The 23,941-nt window shown below is 43.9% G+C and overlaps 1 protein-coding gene across 1 annotated transcript; it reads right to left on the reverse strand.

Annotated features, from left to right (window-relative positions):
* Positions 1-6,180: 6,180 nt before the first annotated feature.
* Positions 6,181-17,804, reverse strand: LOC139448417 (vitelline envelope sperm lysin receptor-like). Its single transcript, XM_071229970.1, has 9 exons — positions 17,766-17,804; positions 16,837-16,879; positions 15,496-15,680; positions 14,449-14,603; positions 12,754-12,902; positions 12,104-12,185; positions 11,088-11,241; positions 7,435-7,501; positions 6,181-6,284 (listed from the first exon to the last, which is right to left on the reverse strand). Exons 1-9 carry the CDS (start codon positions 17,802-17,804, stop codon positions 6,181-6,183), a joined length of 978 nt encoding a protein of 325 aa, XP_071086071.1.
* Between the last annotated feature and the right edge of the window lie 6,137 nt (positions 17,805-23,941).

Genomic DNA, 23,941 nt, shown 5'->3' on the forward strand with positions numbered 1-23,941 from the left:
GGCGAAAAGAACTGCAACAGTCAGACTGTAACGCACGGGAAGAAATATGTCCGAGAGAAGGCGGCTGTTTCAAATAACATGGTTATTTACTGCGTGATTCAAACATTGCTTCCCTGATTACGGTAAAACACAGTTGGAGAAATGCTAGTTAGAAATGAAACCCGAAGACATGAAAGTTGAACCGAGGCGAGCGGGAAAAAAACAGGTGAGCGAGCCTGCACGTTTGCTGTTTCATTCATTCTCGGCCTTCGGTTTCAAAGGGTAGTTTGGACAATGAATATGCATGAAAGTCGCTAAATGTCCTGTGCATGACGATACATGTCAGCAGAAAGGGAATTCCCTCGACTGTAATATTGGAATTCCCCGATATTCCGCAGTAATAAAAGTAGTGCACCGCGGTGAGCGTGGCTTAATTTTTTACATTCATTGGGAAATGAATGCAATAACACGTGACCAATTCAGCTAATCAGAATGCAGGAATTTCCATGACCACAACAAAAATTTAATTATACATCAATGACGTGGATTCCAACGCTGACGTCAGCACCATTGCGATTTCTTTGACGGAGGACCTGCTGAACGCAATCTGCTTCTTTATGCTGGTCTGGCTAATGCGAACATTGGCGTTAATGTAACCATTACTTATCTAACGTGACGTCAGAAATCGGTCAAGTTCGAGAAGGTTCACTCGGTTCCTATCCTGCCTGTATTGACCATAGGACGACCTGGTATTCGTGCAATAGCCCGACCATAGCCAATCACACCGAGTGCCGTTAAATGAACAGTTTACAATGATGACATTTGTGAAACTTGTCAAACTTCTCAAATATTGTTTAATTAAAAAAGCAACAAACATTCCGATAATGATGTGTTTAACAAATGGGGCTTTGCATACAAGTTCTAGATTTGAATAGACCTTCGACTGTATCGTCCATAAGTAATAACTCACAAAATAAACTGACGTCCAAAAGAAACTTTACCAGAGTTTGAGATCACTCTTGCTCAAAAACAACAAAACATACATGCATGAAGTAAAGTGTATTGAGAAGATCAATATATCAACATAATCAATACTGAAAATGACAATTATACCGCGACCGAGAATGACGTCAGAGCCCCACAAAGTTGGGTGTGGTACAAAACTTGAGCTTTCAGAATCATGGACAATAGGCAGAGTACATAAACAATCTCTCACGTTCAATAACAAGTCATTAGTAGCGTGTGTGATCACCAAATGCCTCAATACAAGCAAAAACTCTTCGACGCACAGAAAAAGTCAGTCGTCTGATGAGGTCACGTGGGATTTGACGCCATTCTTCTTGGAGGGCCAAGATCAGTTCTTGCCGGTTGGCTGGAGAGTGTGGTCGTTTTCGAACACGACGATCCGTCAAGTCCCAGAGGTGTTATATGGGGGACATGTCGAGTGAGCGTGCAGGCCACGGCAGGCCGTTGACGTTGTTGGCTGCGAGGAAGTTAGTCACAATTCTGGCTGTATGGGCTCTAGCGTTGTCATGCTGATAAATGACTCCACGTGGCTGCTGTTAGAGAAATGGTAAGACAACTGGACGAAGAATGTTATCCATGTAACGCTGAGCTGTCAAGTTTCCGTCAACGATGACCAGCGGTGTCCTCTCCTGCCCACAGATCCCTCCCCACACCATGACACTCCCTCCACCATATGGTGCGACAACCTGCACGCAACACGCCGCCGTTCGTTCACCCCTTCGGCGGTAAACACGTTGTCTTCCATCAGCCCTAAACATACAGAATCGACTTTCGTCAGTGAAGACAACCCTCTGCCAGTCACGTCGTAGCCAACGTCGTACAGTCCGGGCCCATCTCAATCGCAGACGACGATATTGCGCTGTCATATCTGTCCTCTGTCTGGTCTAAAAGCCCTGAATCCATGAGCCCCGAGTCTCCTGGCCACTGTCTGTCGACTAACCCTGTGACCTTAGGCATTTGTCGCCGATGACGTCACTGTCAGGAAGCGATTTCGGAGGTGCAAGGTACGCAAGTACCGGTCATCATGGGGCGTGGTCACCCTGGGTCTGCCTGTTCTTGGCCTGTCAGCGGTCCGCCCTGTCTGTCTGTAACGTTGCATCAAGTTGGTAACGGCAACACGGGAGCAACCGAAGGTTCGTGCAATATGGGCGAGGGTGGCTCCCATCTGTACCCAAGGCTCGTTCACGTTGTTCGACTGTGAGTCGTGGCATTTGTGTTTTTTTTATCACTGTGGATGTCTGACTAAAATCACTTGCCGTTGCAATCGTTTTATATCCTTACCCGCACGTGCATTTGCAGATGCCGTGATGCACGTGTTTTTCATTTTTTTGGCGTGTTATCTCGCAAACATGTAACAGACGATTAACATTTTCTGCAAACACTATGGTTGTATGTGTTTTAGATAGACTTCATCGAAAAAAATTTTATACTTTGTCTGAAACTTATATTTTCAGTTGGTAAAGTTTCTTTTGGACGTCAGTTTAGTTAAACACCCAATTCTTTCATTGTTACTATAGTTAATCTGTCATGACATGAATCTCGATCTGATAATATACTGAACAGCATTGAAAACGCACCACCATGAAAATGGATTTTTTTTTTATCTGGGCTTAAGTCATATAATATACGGGGTGTGTGTGTGTGTGTGTGTGTGTGTGTGTGGGGGGGGTCATCCATGTTTGTCGTGGAAGAGTTAATGCCCTTTACTACAGGAATAACATATTGGCAAATCACGTCATCCCATTCTTTCATCAGCACCAGGATATGCACACCTCCCAGCAAGCTAACGCAAGAGCGCACACACCACGTGTTTCAACACAGTTCCTAGCGAACAATAATGTGCCTCTGCTTCCATGGCCAGCCCTGTCACCCGATCTATCGCCAATTGAACATCTATGGGATTACCTGGGTCAACGCCTCTCACGTCGTCCGCAAATACAGAACCTGAGAGAACTTAAAGATACACAACAGTCCGTTTGACTCCAAATGAGAACGATGAATTGCAAAATAACTCGAAATCCAGAAAAGTGTATGAAACATCAATTCCGGTATTTGACCATGAATACCCTGTACCCAACAAAATTTGAATTTTGTTTATTTTAAGACCCATGACGGATGAAGTTCTTTAAGAAATATCATGTAATTCTGTATAGAAATGTGTACATGACACGTAGGGGGGACAAACCGTGGAAGGCACAGCGCAAGCATGCATGCACTGCACGTTCCGTGGTAGGGGAAATGACAGAGCGTTAGTGGGTCCGTCTCATGATAATTTCAGTCGCAATCTGACTCGCTCATGCCATAGATCTCGTCGTCGGAACTGCTGGTGCCTGAACCGACTGCCACTATTATAGGTTGGACTGTTGGTGGCCGTAGTCCATCTCGTGACCAATAACGTGGCTCTATCTCGTCAACGACTGTGGCCACACAGCGCCTCCATGTTTCTACTGTTACCCGACCAAGGGATTCCTTTACGAGTTGTTCAACGTCTCGTTATTTGAAAGTTGTGTTCGATCGTCCAACGTCACCCTTGACGATGCCCCATACCAACTCGATTGGATTCAGGTCGCAGTGATAAGGTGGCAGTCGTAAGACAGCGTAACCCTGACCCTTGATGTAACTGTCAACTTTATACACGGGGTCAGGTTTCATAGTTTTGATGATTTCATAGAGCTGTGGTTTCGTCGCTCGAGAAGGAAAGGTAGTGTTCCTCCGTTGCAGCCAAGTAACCATGTCTCCTTTTCGGTTATTAGAGGTTGGAGTATTGCTTTCTGGATCCTGCACACTATGATACGGTGCATTGTCCATGACAATGAGAGACTTGGTAGGCAAAGCAGGGACTAATTTATCTTTCACCCACTCCAGAAATACATTGCCATTCATTTCTGTGTGGTAGTCCCTGTTGTCTTTGGCTCTAAAGACGCGGTCACAGTCTGGGAGAAAACCCTGACTAGCAGAACCAGCATGGAGAACTATGCGTCTTTCACCCTTTCCCATTGGTAACTTTCTACCAGACTCCTTACAGTCACCACTGGGTACCCACTGACTGCTGGCTGTGTGTGTGTGACGCATTTACCCATGTCTCATCTAAGATGACTCATATCCTTCTTCACGTTTCTGCTTGATGGTACGAAGGTAATGATTTCGGAGACGAACAATGTCAGACCGTTCACACAACACAGCCCTATTTTCTCCAGTTATCTTTTTGTATTTGTAACCAAATGTATGCAACAGCTGCCATAGTTTGTACTTTGTAACACGTAAATCATGGTCAGTTTCAAGGTGTTTCTTCAAAATTCTTAGGGACAGGTACTTATTTTCTGAGTGCAGTTTAGCAATTGCACGTCTGACTTGATCCCTCTGAAAACTGTCTAATTTATCAACCTTGCGTGGTTTTGACATGTTCCCTACCTCCTTGGCCTGACGATTTGTATCTCGTCGACTAACAACATTTTTAAGTTTCTGAGGGGACATACCAAGAGCTTTTGAAGCTCGTTTCAAGAATTTATTTATTGCATAAAAAGGCTTTGCTCTTTCTGCTTCACTTCTAAAGAAATCACACACATTCAACATCAACTGTTTAACATCTGCTGAGTAGCGCATCTTGTCACTGAACGAACACGGTCACTGTGTAGCACGTGCAGACCGTGCTTGCGCCGTTCCTTCCACGGTTTGTCCCCCTACGTGTCTTGTACACATTTCTATACAAAATTACATGATAGTTTCTTAAATTTCAAGTTATTTTGCAATTCATCGTTCTCATTTGGAGTCAGACGGACTGTACGTCAAGAGTGGAATGCCCCAGAACACTATTCGCAGACTTATTCGATCAATGAGAAGACGTTGCATGGCCTGTGTTGCTGTCAATGTCGGACATACCAGATATTGACTTTTCATTTTATCCTTATGTGTCTTCCTTACACTGATGACGTAATTGTAATTACTGTGTGGTATTCCTGTTTCCTTTGTTGTCTTTCTTAATAATCCGTCTATGTCTGTTCTAATCAAAATCGGTCATTGCTCATTTCAAGATTTATTGCTGGTGCGTTTTCAATGCTGTTCAGTATATATATTAATTGACTATATATAATAAATCTTGATAGCCATTTAATAGAAACCAACGTTGGTCCATAAGTCCTTCAACATGGTAGAAATATGGCGATTAAGATTTTCGAGTTGGTCCTGGGAGAAGAATATACTAAAGTACTCACGGAAATGAAAAAAACCTGTTTTTCTCAATTTAAAAATCGACACAAAGTGTTACGTAGCTGTAAATACGAAATAACAAAACAACTCGAAAAGTACTAGTCTGGATTTGCTAGTTTGATCTCAGTGAACAATACAAAATGTACTTTACAGGAGGTAATTTGTCGGCACTTTCAACATTCAAAAATATAACTAAGTCCAAATTGACATAGCAGAAACAGACTATAGGCATTATGCACCTGTTCTCACCTGTCATCAAGGTGTCATAGGTCACCTTGATCTACTTACACCTGGTTATGCCCTGTTTCACAATAGTCTGTTTTTTTCACATTTTTACACTCTTACGTGTAAAGAGGCATAAAAACATTTGATACGCTGAATTTGTGCCACGGCCCAATTAGTACTAATTTAGTTGTTTGAATATTTATATATTTTGTATATCAACTGCATTTATTTGAGATCTGAGGTCGAAAAAACAGTTTTTTTTCATTTCCGTGAGTACTTTAACCCGGGGCATTCATTCCTCAACACCCCCCAAATAATCACGAATGTTGGGAGGGTGGGAGGATACAATTCAGTTTACCGCAACTGCAAATATCAAGACTATGCTTAAACATTTAAGTCGACTAGAAGTACCCTCTGAAAGGCTATGGCAGCTGCCATCATGGTGACCGCTTAGTAAACACCTCACCCCCAATCTCTTTAACCACTAGGGCTTCCCAACTCTGAGGCAATCCAGTCGTGAGCATCAACGACCCACACCGCAGAACCACGATGGCAACCCGATTGTACTTGGAGTCGGCTCCACTAGAACCAGACATCACATTTGTACAAAGAGAAAAACAACCCCTTGCTATAGCTTCATACACTAACTCATTTACCCAGTTATCAAGAAACCAAAACGACGATTTGCTTTTTTTGTTTATTATGACAACCACCAAATAAAAACATAAAAACGGGTGGCGTCGATCATCGCCTGTTCTGGGATTTCGCGAAGCTGCTGCCAGTCAGCTTGTAGGCCGCCGACGTTGCTTGGGTCCTCCACGTCCACAGCATGTTCCTCAGAGGCGACTCTACAAAAAATGGTTCTTGTCAACAGCGAGACATTTAAGGGAATAAAACACATGAACAATATTTCACTTACAGTCTTTGGGCGCCAGCTTGATGTGATAAGAAAGTCCATGTGACATGTAGACGTTCCGTCTGTGATAGTGTCGCCAAACCAATGATCTGGGATTCGATCCATTGATTCTTTCATCTAAGTACTTGCAATTGGTTAAATGATAAAGCTAATATATTTCAGACGGTAGTGTTTTTAGCCGTTTACGGTGCGAGTGAGTTTGGTTTAATGCCGCTTTGAACAAAATTTCAATCATAGCATCTCATCTTGGCGTGAGAAAAGCGAGTGATGCAGTTATAAGGTTAGATGAGTGAGTATGGTTTTACGCCGCTTTCAGCAATATTCCAGCAACATTACGGCCGGGACACCAGTAATGGGCTTCACACAATATACCCATGTCGGGAATCGAACCCGGGTCTTCGGCGTGACGAGCGAACGCTTTAACCACTAGGCTACCTGACCGTCTAAGGTGAGATGAAATGGAGTGCAAGATTCGTGCACTTGTATAGTGACGTTCGTGCATGCCCGGGTCTATATCCCCTATTCAAGTTTGTTGTGTAACGCCGCACTCAGCAATATTCCAGCTGTATATGTCAACCAGACAATCCAGTGATTGATATTATGAGCATCGATCCAGGCAATTGGGATCTATGACATGCTTCAACCAAGTCAGCAAGCCTGACCACCCGATCCCGTTAGTCGCCTTTTACGACAAGCATAGTCACCTTTTACGGCAAGCATGGGTTGCTGAAGACCTATTCTACCCCGGATCTTCACGGGTCAGGCCGACCAGTCCTTGTTTTATTCCCTTAATGCTGAGGGATCGCTGCCGGGGATCGAACCCCCCAACTTTCTCTCAGGGGCAGATGCTCTATCCACAAGACCACGTAGGCACCTGCAGATCCCAGACTTCCGAATTGTTGAAACCGACGAGAATGCAGACAAAACCCAGAAACAACCAGGGCGAACCCTGTTTCGAACCGACGATCATAGGTTTCTGTGACTATTCCGCACAGCAAATAGCGTCGCTTCAGACGACTGGGTCACCCCTTTAAGTTTGCCGTAAAGGGAGTGTTGACGACATATCTATGCCAGCATATTACCTTTCGGTCTTGTCAAGACTGCAGCTGCTCTTCGTCTACGACCTGCACCTGACTTGACACATGACGTCTGGAAATTGAACATATTAGTCACGACTTGCCATAAGACAGATAATGTTTCCCAAAGCAGTCCTATCGTGGTTTTGCGAGAACCTGTGATATGCGATGCGTTTCGGGCTTGTGATAAGTGAATGGAAAATGCATGCATCATTCGTGGCCACTCGTGTCATTCCGTGGTTGGTGGATTGGTTAGTTGTTTAACGCCGCACTCAGCAATATTCCAGCTATATGACGGCGGTCTGTAAATGATCGAGACCAGACAATCCAGTGATTTACATGAGCATCGATCCACGCAATTGGGATACGATGACATGCATCAACCAAGTCGGCGAGCCTGACCACCCGATCCTCTTACGAAAAGCATGGTCGCCTTTTACGCCAAGCATTGGTTGCCTAAGACCTATTCTACCCCAGATCTTCACGGGTCGTATGGAATTTGAACTTCAGATTATGTCGGATGCTCGCTGGTAGCGTCAACCGTATGGTAGAGTAGTAAACCGTGAAATAGGTCCACAAATTATGACACTACATTTACCAGCACAAAATGAAGCGTACTTTGAAATAACTAAATCGGGAAGATTAATATTTCATGCAAAAAAACTAATTTGACCTGTGAATTGGGCTTTCAATTCATCGTCTTGAAAACATGAAACAAATTTGTAATGGCCAGGTATGTTCTGAGAAAAGGTTACAATCACATACTTTTTCGGATTTATTCTGACCAAAACAGTTTAGGAATGGCTATTTTTTGGATATTTTTTATGAAATCGTGCGCTCAGTCTTCACCATAAACAATATTCATCATCCCCGTTTTTTTGTTCTGTATAATCAACCATTAGGGTCCCAGTGGGAAGGTTTTTTTTTGTCGCAATCTGCAAACTTCCAGCCACAGACCATCTTCCCGAGGCAAGGGAGTTTACTTACTTTAAAAGTCCAATTCCCACCCTTGCCGAACCAGGCTGGAATTACTTGGCTCGATCGTGGCGCCACTAGTGGCTATTACCAGTTATGTCCCTTCTAAGCCTACCAATCAGATTCCACCTCGTATCATTTGCGTTTGCTTCACACAAAATGGTGTCGCCCGGTCAGGACGATGTGATCCATAATCAAGATCTATATTGTGATGAAAACGGGTCTTACATCGCGAAATGCATCAAATCACGTGAGCACCTTGATTAAAAATATCTGCTGACAACGAGTTGGCGGTGCACATTTTTTTGCAAATTCTGCAATCGACCGAAATCTGCAAGACAGTTTACGAACCGTATTTCGATTTCGGTGTGCGATTTTGATTAGACTATGCATAAATTCGTTAGTCGAGCCAAAATGTAACTCCATAATACCAGCCAAGTTCGGTTGGACTGTCACTTTCATGATCTGGTAAGCGACGCTTCAATTGGTCGGATGAAAGGTAGTTCTGACGTGATCCGTAATGGGATGTCCATCTTTGTGTAGCGATAGCGAGAACTAGGATCCGATTTTGAAAGCCGGTTGATGTTATATTGCCATAACTTTTCGAAATCATATTTTGTTTTAATAGAAATCCATGGTACAATGAATTATATTGTTGTGAATGTAAACACGATGTTTTAGAGGCCCGTCCAAGTATGTTTATTAGATGTGCTAGGTTTATTTTGTGGAGTTAGGTATTTATGGTTCTGAAAATGTACGTAACGATACTTTTGATAGATATTACACACTAGAGTTTTGGGTGGTTCCTTGCAACAGCCGAACGATAGGTCCGGTCAGTCCGGTTCAAACTCCATGTAGCTGGTGTAGCTTGTGGCATGACGGGCTAAATATATCACGTACTAACGCGAGGCCATCAGTACCATTTGTAGTTACCATGACAGTTCAGTATGATGAAAGAACGGTCACTTCGGTATTTTGTACTTATGAAATAAACGAGTGGGAGTTGTTTATCGCTCAATAAAACACTGCAGGGAGAATAAACCACTTGGAACTGCACCCCTCATGGTTTATTCTCCCTGCAGTGTTTTATTGGACGATACACGACCACGAGTCGTTTATTACTTATGAAATATCAACATGATGTGCAGCCTCTTAGGATGATGATAAAATGTAAAAAGCTTTAAAAATATTTACCCAAATCTTAATGATACCTCCTTCAATAGAATCCGACCTCGGTAACGTCGGACAAGTCCAATTTATGCAGAGGTGGGTTTTCCCGCACATTTTCCCGCAATCTTCACGTCGATCACTTGTACCTTTTCTACCAATACCGATTGTCATCTCTTTTGGATGCGACCGTTCGGCCATCGCGAATATCTACGTTGCCTAGCGATATCTACGGGAACAACCCACTAGACACCTAATAACCTCCAATTTACGACGTCATCAAGTTGCGAGCGCTTTTCGAATCTCGATGAATGACGTCATGGTAGAACAATGTTTTATCGTGAAATAAACGATGTTTTGTTCATTACTCTTTGCGATTTATCGCGTAGCTATCATATATACAAATAAAATATTATGGAAGCTACAATGTATCATTTGCTTTTCGGGAGAAGAGTGAAAGTGTCCATTTTCTTGCCAATTGTCCTAATACAGTCCCTTAATAAAAATTTAAAAAATCAACGTTTTGGTTTGGGGGAAAAAAAAGCTATACCAGCTCATCTCAAACTCAAATTGACCTGAACGCTTTGAACACGTGTTTATTTAAGTTTGTCACAACCAGTGAAGGAGAGCTCGGACAAATGGTACCTGTCCAGCCTTAAAAATCCCCATTCGTGTTACAAAACAAGGGAAGGGCTATCAGTATTATACTATGCATCCGATTCTCAATTAAATTTGTCAATTACATTATATGGTATTAAGAAAAGGCGAGGACCATCTGATTCTTTCACATTACCATTGTTAATCTGTCAATGCTTGAGCAGTATACGTGGTGAGGTGAGTTGAAATTGGGTTTAACGTCGCGTCCAAGATTATTGCACTTGTATAGCGACGTGCGTGTGTGTGCGTGTGCGTGTGCGTGTGCGTGTGGCTGCTTGTACGAGTGCGGACTAAAATTTAATGCCCATTTTTATAGTGCTAGCCCTGTGAGATGCCATGCCGCAGTTTAACATGAATATCGCATATACTGACTCCGAGCCGACCAGTCCTTGTTTTAGCCCCTTAATGCCGAGCGCCAGAGAGGGTATCAACAAGTACCATCTTTTAACGTCTTTTGGTATGACGCGGCCGGGCATCGAACCCCGGACCTTCTGCCTTCCGGGTAGACGCTCTACCACTAGACCACGGAGGCGGTCTTAGTAGTATACGATAATAATTACTCTTGACTCACTCCTTAAAATAGTTTCATTTCAGAAATCATGTCACAATCTCCATTTAAGTAATTTCCCACAGAAGATAACTCGCACACTGGTGAGGATTGATTGGTTGTGTTTAGCGCCTTGCCATTCAAATCTGACTCAAACGAAGCTATGGTAGTGAATAGTGAGCATTTAAAATTAAAAATCACACATCGGCAAGGTAGCGAAGAGATCTGGGGATCTGAGATTTATAATGGGATGAGATACAGTACACTCGTTAAATGTACGTCACACTGATAGGCGATAACCAGAAAGACTTACCCCGTCACATGCTTTAGAACAAACTGAGAAGTTGCACTCAAACTGAAGTCCATCGTCACCGTTGATAGTAAATACTCTGAAATAATAACTGAGGGCCACCGTTCCCTTGGTGACGAACCCCTTGTCCTTCGCTAGGATCATACCGTCGCCGCAGCTGAAATATAAGGATTTGAAATTACTATAGAATGGCCAGCGATGCAAGGGTTTAGCATTTGACAAATATAGCGCCATCGATATAAGCAAAGCGAGTGAGTGAGTTTGGTTAACCGCCGCTTTGAACAGTATTCCAGGTATATCGCGGCGTGTCAGCTAAATATGGGAGGAAAGCCCGAAGTGATGCAGGTCTCAGTGAAACCCACGAGCACGGGTATGGTGCTGCCAAACCTAGAAACATAATCGGGGCGAACCGGAATTCGAACCCACATTCATAGGTTTCTGGCGTGCAACTCTGCACAGCGAATCGCGTCGCCTTAGACGACTGGGCAACCCGTGCCCCCCCCCCCCCCCCCCCCCCCAAAAAAAAGTCTTGATCTTTTAACCCAAACTACTAAGTTCTGTTTTGTCTCCACTTTTTACCGTAATTTTCCATGCCAAAGTCCAACTCATCAATATTCCATCTAAGCGACATTATAATGAAGTTCATAAAATCAGCTTGAATTTTGGTTGCAGAAATCGAAATAAATTTTAAGAGGACAAAGTCACCGATATCCCCCGCAATGTAAATACTTGTACAAATATCGGAATAAAAAATATTAACTTCATATACTTGTTTCAAAATCCCAAACTATGAGAAGGCACCAGTTCACAACTAAACCTATCTATATACCAACTTTGGTGAAGAAATAACGTACAGTTTTCAAGATCTGCTCCAGAAACGACATCTTGGACGGACGGTGTCGATTTTAATAGCCCCCGCAAAACGCGTTGCGGGGGATAAAAAATGAATAGGAAGAGCAATTAAAGAAAAGGTTAAAGAAACTTTCTATGTCTTGAGGTGACCAAAAGCTTTGACTTACCCATCCCTCAGCATCGACAATTTGTTTCCTTTTGAATTAAGGGCGTTGCAAGATACTGCCTGGATCCCTTTGTCGCCAGGGGCTGAAAGAGTGAGTATGGTTTAAAATCACAAGCGAGCGTTTGGGTCAATGCATATTAGATTTAAGTTATTCAAAGCGACTTTATCAACACATTTTATGAATCAATCAAGCAGTTAATGGGTACATCAATTACGCGGACAGTGTCAATTCGACACGAATGTATTCTTACAGCAACTGGACTGAAGATATCCTATAATCACTCCATTGATTTCGGCTACAAAGGAAGCCCTCAATCATGAATGCAAGCGTTATCTGGGATAGGTTGGATTAAAGTTAGAGGCTTCACCATCTTTACAAATTACTAGGCTTTACTTTGGTTGGTTGGTTGTTTTACGCCGCACTCAGCAATATTCCAGCTATATGATGGCGGTCTGTAAATAATCGAATCTGGACCAAACAATCAAGTGACTGATATCATGAGCATCGATCCACGCAATTGGGATCGATGACATGCATCAACCAAGTCAGCGAGCCTGAACACCCGATACCGTTGGTGGCCTTTTTCGGCAAGCATGGATTGCTGAAGACCTATTCTTGCCCGGATCTTCACGGGTTTTGGCTGTACTTACTCAAGGTGAAGACCTTCAGTCGTACCATCTTGCCGGCTGGGATGGACCCGCCCGTGAGAGGTCTGCCCAGCACATCTACCAACATGACTTTGATATGCGATTTGCTCACCGGCGGCCTATTGCCGTGAAGCACCAGTGGAGCACTGACTCTGAAATGAGTTGAAGAGTGGTCAAGACCTATTGTTCTGGGTAATCAAGATCCTTCCTTCCTCCTTCCTTCCTTAACCCACGACGTTTCTGGACAAACATTTTTGAATCACGTGATCCAGATCTATTTCCCAACTATTTTCCCATTTGGTTGTTTCACGCCGACATATTCATCGATCTACGCAACTAAGACACGATGACATGCATCAACCAAGTCAGAGCCTGACCACCCGATCCCGTTTGTCGCCTCTTTCGACACATTCGGGACCAACTCGTGTTATTCCGGGACAAGCCGAATAGGATATTTTCCCATATATTATATATACTTCAGATGCAATTTAAAGCACATCGGGACGTACGGAATTATACAGTATGATTGAACACATTTAACTGTCTTGGATACATTTTTAGATGCAAGACGTACGTAAAAATCAAAAAAATATTTGAGGGACTTGAAATCATGCGCGCATTCTGATTGGTTTGTCGTATTTTCGCACATAACATTTCTAGCAGGTTACGGAAAGGGGCGAGTGGTGACGAATGCTTTCGACAGTAACAGTCGCCTTTTACGACAAGCATGGGTTGCTAAAGACCTATTCTAACCTAGACAACGAAAAGATCGCATGTTTTACTTTAAATACAGCCACTGAACCAACTGGGAGCAAACAACCCCAGAGAGGAAGGTGTTTACATCACATACCAATGAGCAGCCATCCCTACCTTTACCTGCAGGGTCAAACACTTTACCTGCAGAACCAAACACTTTACCTGCAGGACCAAACACTTTACCTGCAGAACCAAACACTTTACCTGCAGGACCAAACACTTTACCTGCAGGGCCAAACACTTTACCTGCAGAACCAAACACTTTACCTGCAGGGCCAAACACTTTACCTGCAGGGCCAAACACTTTACCTGCAGGGCCAAACACTTTACCTGCAGAACCAAACACTTTACCTGCAGGGCCAAACACTTTACCTGCAGGACCAAACACTTTACCTGCAGAACCAAACACTTTACCTGCAGGGCCAAACACTTTACCTGCAGGACCAAACACTTTACCATCAGAAACATGCTGCATGAACCATATGACGTCAAGCTGACGTCACCAATGTGATAAATTCAACTTTGATCCCCTAGTTTGTCCAATGCGATACGACCTAGATTTTTTCTTTCAGCTACCCTTTTTAAAAATTGTCCAAAAATCAAGCAGTGTCCATTACACGATTCCTACGATGAGTTATGTATATGAATACGTATCAAATAATTATATCGGATGTTTCCGAAAAGGTGAACGTACCCTGCCCCACCGAAGGCACCCTCGACTACTATTTAGTGCAAGAAAATTATATTTTAAATCTACAAAAAGCAAAATATAATCCACCTGGAGCACCAAGCAGAGGTTAATTTCAGGAGCTGAGAGACTAGCGACACCCGTCTCTAACGTTATTAGCATTACACTTTTAAGCCATTACTTCCGGTTTGGGAAAACATGCCCAATGCCCACCGAGATGAGAAACAGCTTTAAATGGCTTCGTCTAGACTTACGGTGGGGAAACTTTAAGAGGCTTGCTGCCTTTCTCCCCTTCTGGCTGGAAGGAGCACGATATCTTAAACTCATCTTCCGGGGAGTGAACACGCTGGCCTGCTTCACCAAATGAAACATGGATCTCGATCGTGAACACTTCTGAGTGTGGCTTTTTCTGGGGAAATATGCGTTTAAGCATAAATTAACATGAATTTAATATTTTCCAAGCGACTCAAGATCATACTGATTCGTAAGAGTTGTAATTACTTCACGGATCCCGTGAACTAGAGTTACACATAGAATCAAACTAGTGATTGAGTGAGTGAGTTTTGTTTAACGCCGCTTTTATCAGTATTCCAGTTATATCACGGCGTGTCAGCTTAATGTGGGAGGAAAGCCCGAAGTGATGCAGTTCTTAGACCACTTCGGTGAAACACACGAGCACGGGTATGATGCCGACAAATCTAGAAACATAATCGGGGCGAATCGGGATTCGAACCCTCAATCATAGGTTTCTGGCGTGTACAAGGGACGCAACTCTGCACAGCGAATTGCGGCGCCTTAGACGACTTGGCCACCCGTGACCCCAATCGAACTAGTGTATGTTAAGAGCCTAAAAGTAGAGACAAGGCAAATACATTTTTGAATAGAATGCAAAACTTTCTCTGGAGCAGTGGCGACTTGGCAAGCGAATTGGCATGTCACGAACTTGTTGAAATATTCCATATCGTTGTCTCTTACAAGCTTAGTTTTCCCAAGACATCTAACTCGCATAAGCATATTCGGCTACAGAAAATACATCTGTTTTGTACAATTTGTTCAGGGCGAAATTACCGAATCGGGACAAACGGTAAAGAAATTACCAAGCGGAAGTTCGAACCGACAACGAATCGTTGGCAAAGTTAAGAACCGTTTCTCCTCTTTTCTCAGAAGCACACATCCCTCATTATCATGGGATGGTCCCAGATCGCCCAGATCACCTGACGTGACCTTGGGGTGTCAGAGCTTGACTGAGATGACTCGAATCGGGAAAATGATGACACCTATCTATACATTTTGAAACAAACCTCAAACACACAAGGGGAAGAGCCCTTGCCCGGGTATGATATTGGGAGTCCAAAGAACACAAAATCCTCCGTGCTAAAGAGGACTTCCTTTCTTCCCGCACAAATGGCCTTTGCTTCCATGCCTATGTCAGTCATTATGGTGACGAAACCATCGGCAACACCGTCACCGCCGCATTCAGGGGAAACTGAATTCATAAAACATTTGTTGTGTTTGTTGGCTAACGCCACACACAAAATATTCCAACTATATAACGGCGGTCTGTAAACAATGGAGTCTGGAAAAGAATCACTCATCTACGTAATAGGGATACGATGACTTGCATCAACCAAGTCAGTGAGCCTGACCACCCGATCGTGTTAGTCGGCTCTTACGACAAGCATGGGTTGCTGAAGACCTACTCTAACCCGGATTGACTGGCTCCATGTTAAACTACAGCATGGTATCTCACTGGGCTAGCACTATAAGCGTGGCGTCAGTACGGACTTGTACAAGCAGCCGTCTACCTGAGTAAATGTTCGTCACTATACCACAGAAATAATTACCACACCTTCTAATCATGACCATGGAAACCTTCAACACCATGGCTTACCCTTGAACCCGACTCTAATAGCATGACACTAGAAATAGCTGTACAATTAAATCACATAAGAGATATTCTGTTATGTTTATGATCGAGATGCAGACGTCACGCCAGGTACTTATAATAGAATGGCGATTGTTCAATGGATAATCGAGATGTTTTTCGTTTAAGGCCGCACTCAGCAATATTCCAGCTATATGACGGCGGTCTGTAAATAATCGAGTCTGGACCAGACAATCCAGTGGTTGATGTCATGCACATCGATCCACGCAATTTTGATAATTCAAACATGAGGGTTGACCTTACACACGTTGCTATTCGAACCCAGGTCTTTGGCATAGCACTGTATATGAGAAAGGAGTGATAGGAAGAATGGTTTTACGCCGCCTTAAGCAATATTCAAGCAATATCACGGCGGGGACACCACAAATGGGCTACACATGTGGGGAATCGAACCCGGGCTTTCGGATGCATCAACCTCTAGCCTACCCCACCGCTCTGTGAAAGGGTTTCTTTAACGTTGGATTCAGCAATATTCCAGGTATATGACGGCGGTCTGCAAAATATTTTTTTTAAAATCGAGTCTAGACTAGACAATCCAGTGATTGACATGAGCATCAATCTACGCAACTAGGCTACGAGGACAAGCATCAACCAAGTCAGCAAGCCTGACCACCCGATCCCGTTAGTCGCCTCTATCGACAAGCATATTCGCCTTTCAGTGCAAGCATTCTAACCCGGACCCTGTGAAAGTTCTTACTGTCGAACACATAGCCAGGCGGAACAGGAGCCCAGGCGGGTACCTGTGAAAAAAGAAATATTGTCTTGCACTTAAACAGTAGTGTACCAGCATGTTGCGGCTACGCTTTACATAAGTGGTATGAGAAACGATGTCCGATATGTCAGTGTGATGAGGTGAGGTGAAATGGGGTTTAACGTCGCGTCCAAGATTATTGCACTTATATAGCGACGTGCATGCACGTGTATGTGTGTGGCTGCTTGTACTAGTCCGGACTGATGCCGATTTATAGTGCTAGCTCACTGAGATACCATGCCGCAGTTTAACATGAATACCCCACTCAGACACAGTACACTGACTCCAGCCGACCAGTCCTTGTTTTAGTCCCTTAATGCCGAGCGCCAGACAGGGTAACAACAAGTACCATCTTTTAACGTCTTTAGGTATGACGCGGGTGTGGATCGAACCCCGAACCTTCCGCTCTCCGGGCGGACGCTCTACCATTAGACCACGGAGGCGGTCGCAGTGTGATGACATCAGCTCAGCTTGTATATAAAGAGAATGTCCGAGTCACTCTCCGAGACCCAGTGTATTTAAGGAAATCTTACTGCAAGCATGGACTGCTGAAGGTGTTTTTTAACTTATTTTCAGTGTTTGTTGTTTAATGCTGCATTCAGCAATAAACCAGCTATATGACGGCGGTCTGTAGATAATCGAGTCTGGACCAGACAATCCAGTGATTGATATCATGAGCATCCACGCAATTGGGATCGATGAAATGCATCAACCAAGTCAGCAAGCCTTACCGCCCGATCCCGTTAGTCGCCTTTTACGGCAAGCATGGGTTGCAGAAGACCTATTCTACCCCGGATCTTCACGGGTTACGTATATGCTTGTATACATGCATACATATATACATAAAATCACATAACCTTGAAACAAATACTGACCATCAAGCTGAAAACGGCCAAGACAATGTATGCAGTCATCGTTTACCTGAAACAAACAACATTGACGATAATCACTTGCCAGTTTGATATTTCCAGGATGGGTACCTTCATGAAGGGATACAGAATGTTTGGGCATTACGTATATGTATCAGTTTGTTGCATGGGTCATGAAAGGAAAATATAAACACCGAGATGCGAGTCACCTAGTTTTCTTTCCATGACATGGCTCTGTTTTACTGGTGGAGAGACAGGTTTACAAAACAGATCTTGTGCCAAAGTCCAGCCGGTAGTCATGTTCCCATCTAGCAATATCCAGCAAAATGTCGGCGGTCTGTAGATAATCCAGTGATTGATATCATGAGCATCCATCCACGCAATTAGGTTGGTTGGTTGGTTTGTTGTTTAACGCTGCACTCAGCAATATTCCAGCTATAAGGCGGCGGACTGTAAATAATAGAGTCTGGACCAGACAATCCAGGGATTAATATCATGAGCATCGGTCCAGGCAATTGGGATCGATGACATACACGAACCAAGTCAGCGAGCCTGACCACCCGATCCTGTTAGTCGCCTTTTACGACAAGCATAGCCGCCTCTTACGGTAAGCGTGGGTAGCTGAAGACCTATTCTAACCTGGATCTTCACGGGTATGTTCCCATGGGGATCCTTAAAAAATAACGATAACGTCTTTATACATACCATTTATCTTTAAAATACTAAATATTTCGATTGACCGCGATTCCTCGAACACACGTTGAGGACTGAGGATTCGACCTGTTTTCCGGTTTAACTTTGGCAAAGTACATGTCAAATCGAAATATGCATGTAGAATGATGTCTGGCTTCACGTTTGTGAGACGTTCCTCAATGTTCGCTGTCCGAGACATTGAGTCGGTGTTGCCCCTACCGCAATAAGAGCGAGGGATTCGTTGCTACATACATATGTATTTATAAGCCATTACTTTATGTCGGATAGTGTACATTGAAACAGCCAACATACCAGCAGCTGACGACATGTATGCAGACGATACGTTCAGAACAAAGAGGTTCTTGTAACCTGCTTTCGACTGTATGTTACCAGACATAGGTGAATTAGAAAAGCGTACTTATACAGGAGCAATGGTATAATCCAATAAAAATGGTTATTCGAAAAATGACATGAATACAAAAGGCCTTCCTACCGTTATGCTCTCACCAAGACGGTTTGTCTGTCTATCGTCTCCACGGAACTGCATCCAGGGGAAATGAGGTCACAAGCGTGGCGAAAAGCACGTGGAACTAAGGACATGGTGAGTTTGGGTGATTCATTAATATAAAAATGTTCATGGGTTTTGGTTCTCTGGAGACACAGAACGGAGAGTTCAAGCATATTCTTACCGACATTAAATCACGTTGCACGTTCTCCTCTTTGTGATATATTTTGCAGATTCATTTCAAGACATTTAGCTGACTGGTGTCAAGGGCGAGGTGCAAGCGGACCTGAGCACCCGAACAATGCAAGGTTATAAAGATTTCCGAGTCATGTTGGTAAGTTACACTCGTCTTATTTGGGAAAGATGTCATGCACCGCTTGCTATGTATTAACGTTTTCTGACGTTAACGTATTAGCTTTCGGTTACTTAGTGATATAGTCATATTGAAATACAGAAACCGACATTAACTATGCAATGACATGCTTTGGAACTGTTCTATTTCAGAATCGCAAACTCATAAGTACATACAGTTTTGCCATAACAGTGTGTATCAGTGACAGCGTGTGTCACTGACAGTGTGTATCAGTGACAGTGTGTATCAGTGACAGTGTGTATAAGTGACAGTGTGCGTCAGTGACAGTGTGTGTCAGTGACAGTGTGTATCAGTGACAATGTGTATCAGTGACAGTGTGTATCAGTGAAAATGTGTATCAGTGACAGTGTGTATCAGTGACAATGTGTATCAGTGACAGTGTGTGTCAGGGACAGTGTGTGTCAGTGACAGCGTGTGTCACTGACAGTGTGTATCCGTGACAGTGTGTATCAGTGACAGTGTGTATCAGTGAAAATGTGTATCAGTGACAGTGTGTATCAGTGACAGTGTGTATCGGTGACAGTGTGTGTCAGGGACAGTGTGTGTCAGTGACAGCGTGTGTCACTGAAAGCGACAGTGTGTATCAGTGACAGTGTGTATAAGTGACAGTGTGCGTCAGTGACAGTGTGTGTCAGTGACAGTGTGTATCAGTGACAATGTGTATCAGTGACAGTGTGTATCAGTGACAATGTGTATCCGTGACAGTGTGTATCAGTGACAGTGTGTATCAGTGACAGTGTGTATCAGTGACAGTGTGTATCAGTGACAGTGTGTGCCAGTGACATTGTGTATCAGTGACAGTGTGTATCAGTGCCAGTGTGCGACAGTGACAATGTGTGTCAGTGACAGTGTGTATCAGTGACAGTGTGTATCAGTGCCAGTGTGCGACAGTGACAGTGTGTGTCAGTAATAGTGTGTGTCAGTGACAGTGTGTATCCGTGACAGTGTGTATCAGTGACAGTGTGTATCCGTGACAGTGTGTATCAGTGACAATGTGTATCAGTGACTGTGTGTATCAGTGACAGTGTGTATCGGTGACAGTGTGTATCAGTGACAGTGTGTGTCAGTAATAGTGTGTGTCAGTGACAGTGTGTATCGGTGACAGTGTGTATCAGTGACAGTGTGTATCAGTGACAGTGTGTATCGGTCACAGTGTGTATCAGTGACAGTGTGTATCAGTGACGGTGTGTGTCAGTGACAGTGTGTATCAGTGACAGTGTGTATCAGTGACAGAGTGTATCAGTGACAGTGTGTATCAGTGACAGTGTGTATCAGTGACAGTGTGTATCAGTGCCAGTGTGCGACAGTGACAATGTGTGTCAGTGACAGTGTGTATCAGTGACAGTGTGTATCAGTGACAGTGTGTATCAGTGACAGTGTGTATCAGTGCCAGTGTGCGACAGTGACAGTGTGTGTCAGTAATAGTGTGTGTCAGTGACAGTGTGTATCAATGACAGTGTGTATCCGTGACAGTGTGTATCAGTGACAGTGTGTATCCGTGACAGTGTGTATCAGTGACAATGTGTATCAGTGACAGTGTGTATCAGTGACAGTGTGTATCGGTGACAGTGTGTATCAGTGACAGTGTGCATCATTGACAGAGTGTATCAGTGACAGTGTGTATCAGTGACAATGTGTATCAGTGGCAGTGTGTATCAGTGACAGTGTTTATCAGTGACAGTGTGTGTCAGTGACAGTGTGTGCCAGTGACAGTGTGTATCAGTGACAGTGTGTGTCAGTGAAAGTGTGTGTTAGTGACAGTTTGTATCACTGACAGTGTGTATCAGTGACAGTGTGTGTGAGTGATAGTGTGTGTCAGTGACAGTGTGTATCAGTGACAGTGTGTGTCAGTGACAGTGTGTGTCAGTGACAGTGTGTATCAGTGACAGTGTGTGTCAGTGACAGTGTGTGTCAGTGACAGTGTGTATCAGTGACAGTGTGTATAAGTGACAGTGTGCGTCAGTGACAGTGTGTGTCAGTGACAGTGTGTATCAGTGACAGTATGTGTCAGTTTCAGTGTGTGTCAGTGTCAGTGTTTATCAGTGACAGTGTGTGTCAGCGTCAGTGTGTCAGTGATAGTGTGTATCAGTGACAGTGTGTATCAGTGACAGTGTGTATCAGTGACAGTGTGTGTCAGTCTCAGTGTGTGTCAGTGACAGTGTGTGTCAGTGTCAGTGTATGTCAGTGACAGTGTGTGCCAGTAATAGTGTGTATCCGTGACAGTGTGTATCAGTGATAATGTGTATCAGTGACAGTGTGTATCAGTGACAGTATGTATCAGTGACAGTGTGTACAAGTGACAGTGTGCGTCAGTGACAGTTAGTGTCAGTGACAGTGTGTATCAGTGACAGTGTGTCAGCGTCAGTGTGTCAGTGACAGTGTGTGCCAGTAATAGTGTGTATCAGTGACAGTGTGTGTCAGTGTCAGTGTGTGTCAGTGACAGTGTGTGTCAGTGACAGTGTGTGCCAGTAATAGTGTGTGTCAGTGACAGTGTGTGTCAGTGATAGTGTGTATCAGTGACAGTGTGTATCAATAACAATGTGCTTTATTGACAGTGTGTGTCAGTGACAGTGTGTATCAGTGACAATGTGTGTCAGTGACAGTGTGTGTCAGTGACAGTGTGTATCAGTGACAGTGTGTGTCAGTGACAGTGTGTATCAGTGACAGTGTGTGTCAGTGACAGTGTGTGTCAGTGACAGTGTGTGTCAGTGACAGTGTGCTTCAGTGACAGTGTGCATCAGCGTAAATATGTCTTCTTATAACATCCTCATGGTGAGTCCAGGCCCCAAATGCCCATGGTTGTTGTATTGTAATGCCCGACGACTGGGGTCGTTGCATTTCCTATCAACCACAACTATGCCGATCTGAATCAGGATTTAGAAGAAATATGAAGAGCAATACTCTTAACACATTGATAATGCAGCAGATATTCATTCATGTCTCCATTTCGTTTTGCGAGTAAGCGAGTAAGCGAGTGCTAACAAGCACACATCTATTCGTGGATTCCAAGAGGTAAACGGCAAATGCCCACATACTATTTGGCTTTTAAATGTCCTCCCGTCGACACGCCGTGATACAACCAAAACACCTTTTTTCTAAACGGCCTCAAACCCAGATCACTCACTGGCCGACGTTACAAATACTCGACCTATATCAATAGCTTTCACACATTGATCCCTTGTACAATCGAGCCGAAGCATTTACCATTTGGATACTTCTGGCGAGGTAGCCCAAGTATAGAAAAAAGGAGCTTGTTTGGGATGAGAATTTAACATGTGTAGGACATTTCCATAATCACTCTGGTCTTGTTGGCACGTGATGTGTGCATGGCAAGATTATATTTGATCCGACTGCAGGGTGGACTTATCCAGGCGCCTTTCGAGATTCTTGAGGCGCGTTTAAACATAATGCACCACGCATTCTAAACACAAAGAAAAAAGCACACCCCTATTTTTAAACCATGACAAATGGCAAAATTCATGGCATGGGAGCTGGGCGATGCCAATGTCATCGGATAGAAAAACATTTGACAACAAGTAAAGAAGATATTGTTGAGTTGTGATTGAAATTTACTGACAAAACATCACGGTAACACGGGTACTTTTTTTTTACCTCAGACAATACCTAAAAAAATATGGATCTGCAGGATTAAGTAAACGAGTTACGTTTGATGTTTCATGTGAAAATGTTCCTTAAAGTCTCTACTTGACATGACACGTGAAACAGATCAGTAGCCCACGTGCCCGGATAACGCATTCCACCCTACGTCTCATGCCTCCAGTCAGACGTTGGATCTGTTGATGGGTGAACAACAACCACTCCTCATGCAATGCTGCTTCCAATTGGCGTAAATCTTGTACAGAAGGATCTCGTGCTTGTATGCGCCGCCCCAGAATATCCCAAACATGTTCAAGGGGGTTCACATCTGGGCTCATTGCTAGCCAGGTTAGAGTCGTTATTGCATTGGCCCACATGTAATCCACGACTGCATGCGAACGATGAGGCCTGGCATTGTTATCCATGTACTGAAGTCGAGTAGCAAGGGGGTGGTTGTCAAAGTGAGGAACGACGACTGGACCTCAAAACGTCCCGGATGTACTGAGCCCATGTTAAGTTGCCCCATGTGGTGACCATATTCAACCTGCAATCATGAGAGATATACCCCCAAACCATTACCGAGCCCATGCCGTATGCAACAGTTGGTTTAATGTTCCTGGGGGTGTAGGCCGTGTTCCGGTGCCTCCAAACTCTCGTTCTTCCATCAGTGACGTGGAGCAGAAAGCGACTTTCGTCTGACCAATGGATCCGTCTCCAAGTTCCCAGATTCCAGTTCTGTCGCTCAATACATCATGCTAAACGAGCAATCACAGCTGTTTCAGACGAGTGCTTGTTAAAAGGGTTCTCGGCGTATGAGACGTAGAAGGTCCCTGTCGTCATAGGAGGTCTTCCGGATCTGGGACGGCCCTGAACGTCACCGGTCTGAGCATGTTTCTCGATTTAACGGCTTACGACAGTGTGATGATACCCTAAATTCCGGGCATACCATGAATGGCACGTGAGCTTTCATCACGCATGACTGATAACATCTCGAGAAAACATAATTCTTCCCGT

This window comes from Haliotis cracherodii, unplaced genomic scaffold, assembly GCF_022045235.1.
Source record: "Haliotis cracherodii isolate W230 unplaced genomic scaffold, xgHalCrac1.p SCAF_7, whole genome shotgun sequence".
NCBI classification, from domain to species: domain Eukaryota; kingdom Metazoa; phylum Mollusca; class Gastropoda; order Lepetellida; family Haliotidae; genus Haliotis; species Haliotis cracherodii.

What these genes read in the sequence shown, in the direction of transcription:
- LOC139448417 (XM_071229970.1), bottom strand. Translation starts at nt 17,804, where the DNA reads ATGACTGCATACATTGTCTTGGCCGTTTTCAGCTTGATG. An exon ending in TTGTCGATGCTGAGGGATGG is followed by an intron (nt 11,242 to 12,103) that starts GTAAGTCAAAGC and finishes CTTATATTTCAG; the next exon opens with CTGCGGCGACGGTATGATCC. An exon ending in AGTCTTGACAAGACCGAAAG is followed by an intron (nt 6,285 to 7,434) that starts GTAATATGCTGG and finishes CATTTTTTGTAG; the next exon opens with AGTCGCCTCTGAGGAACATG.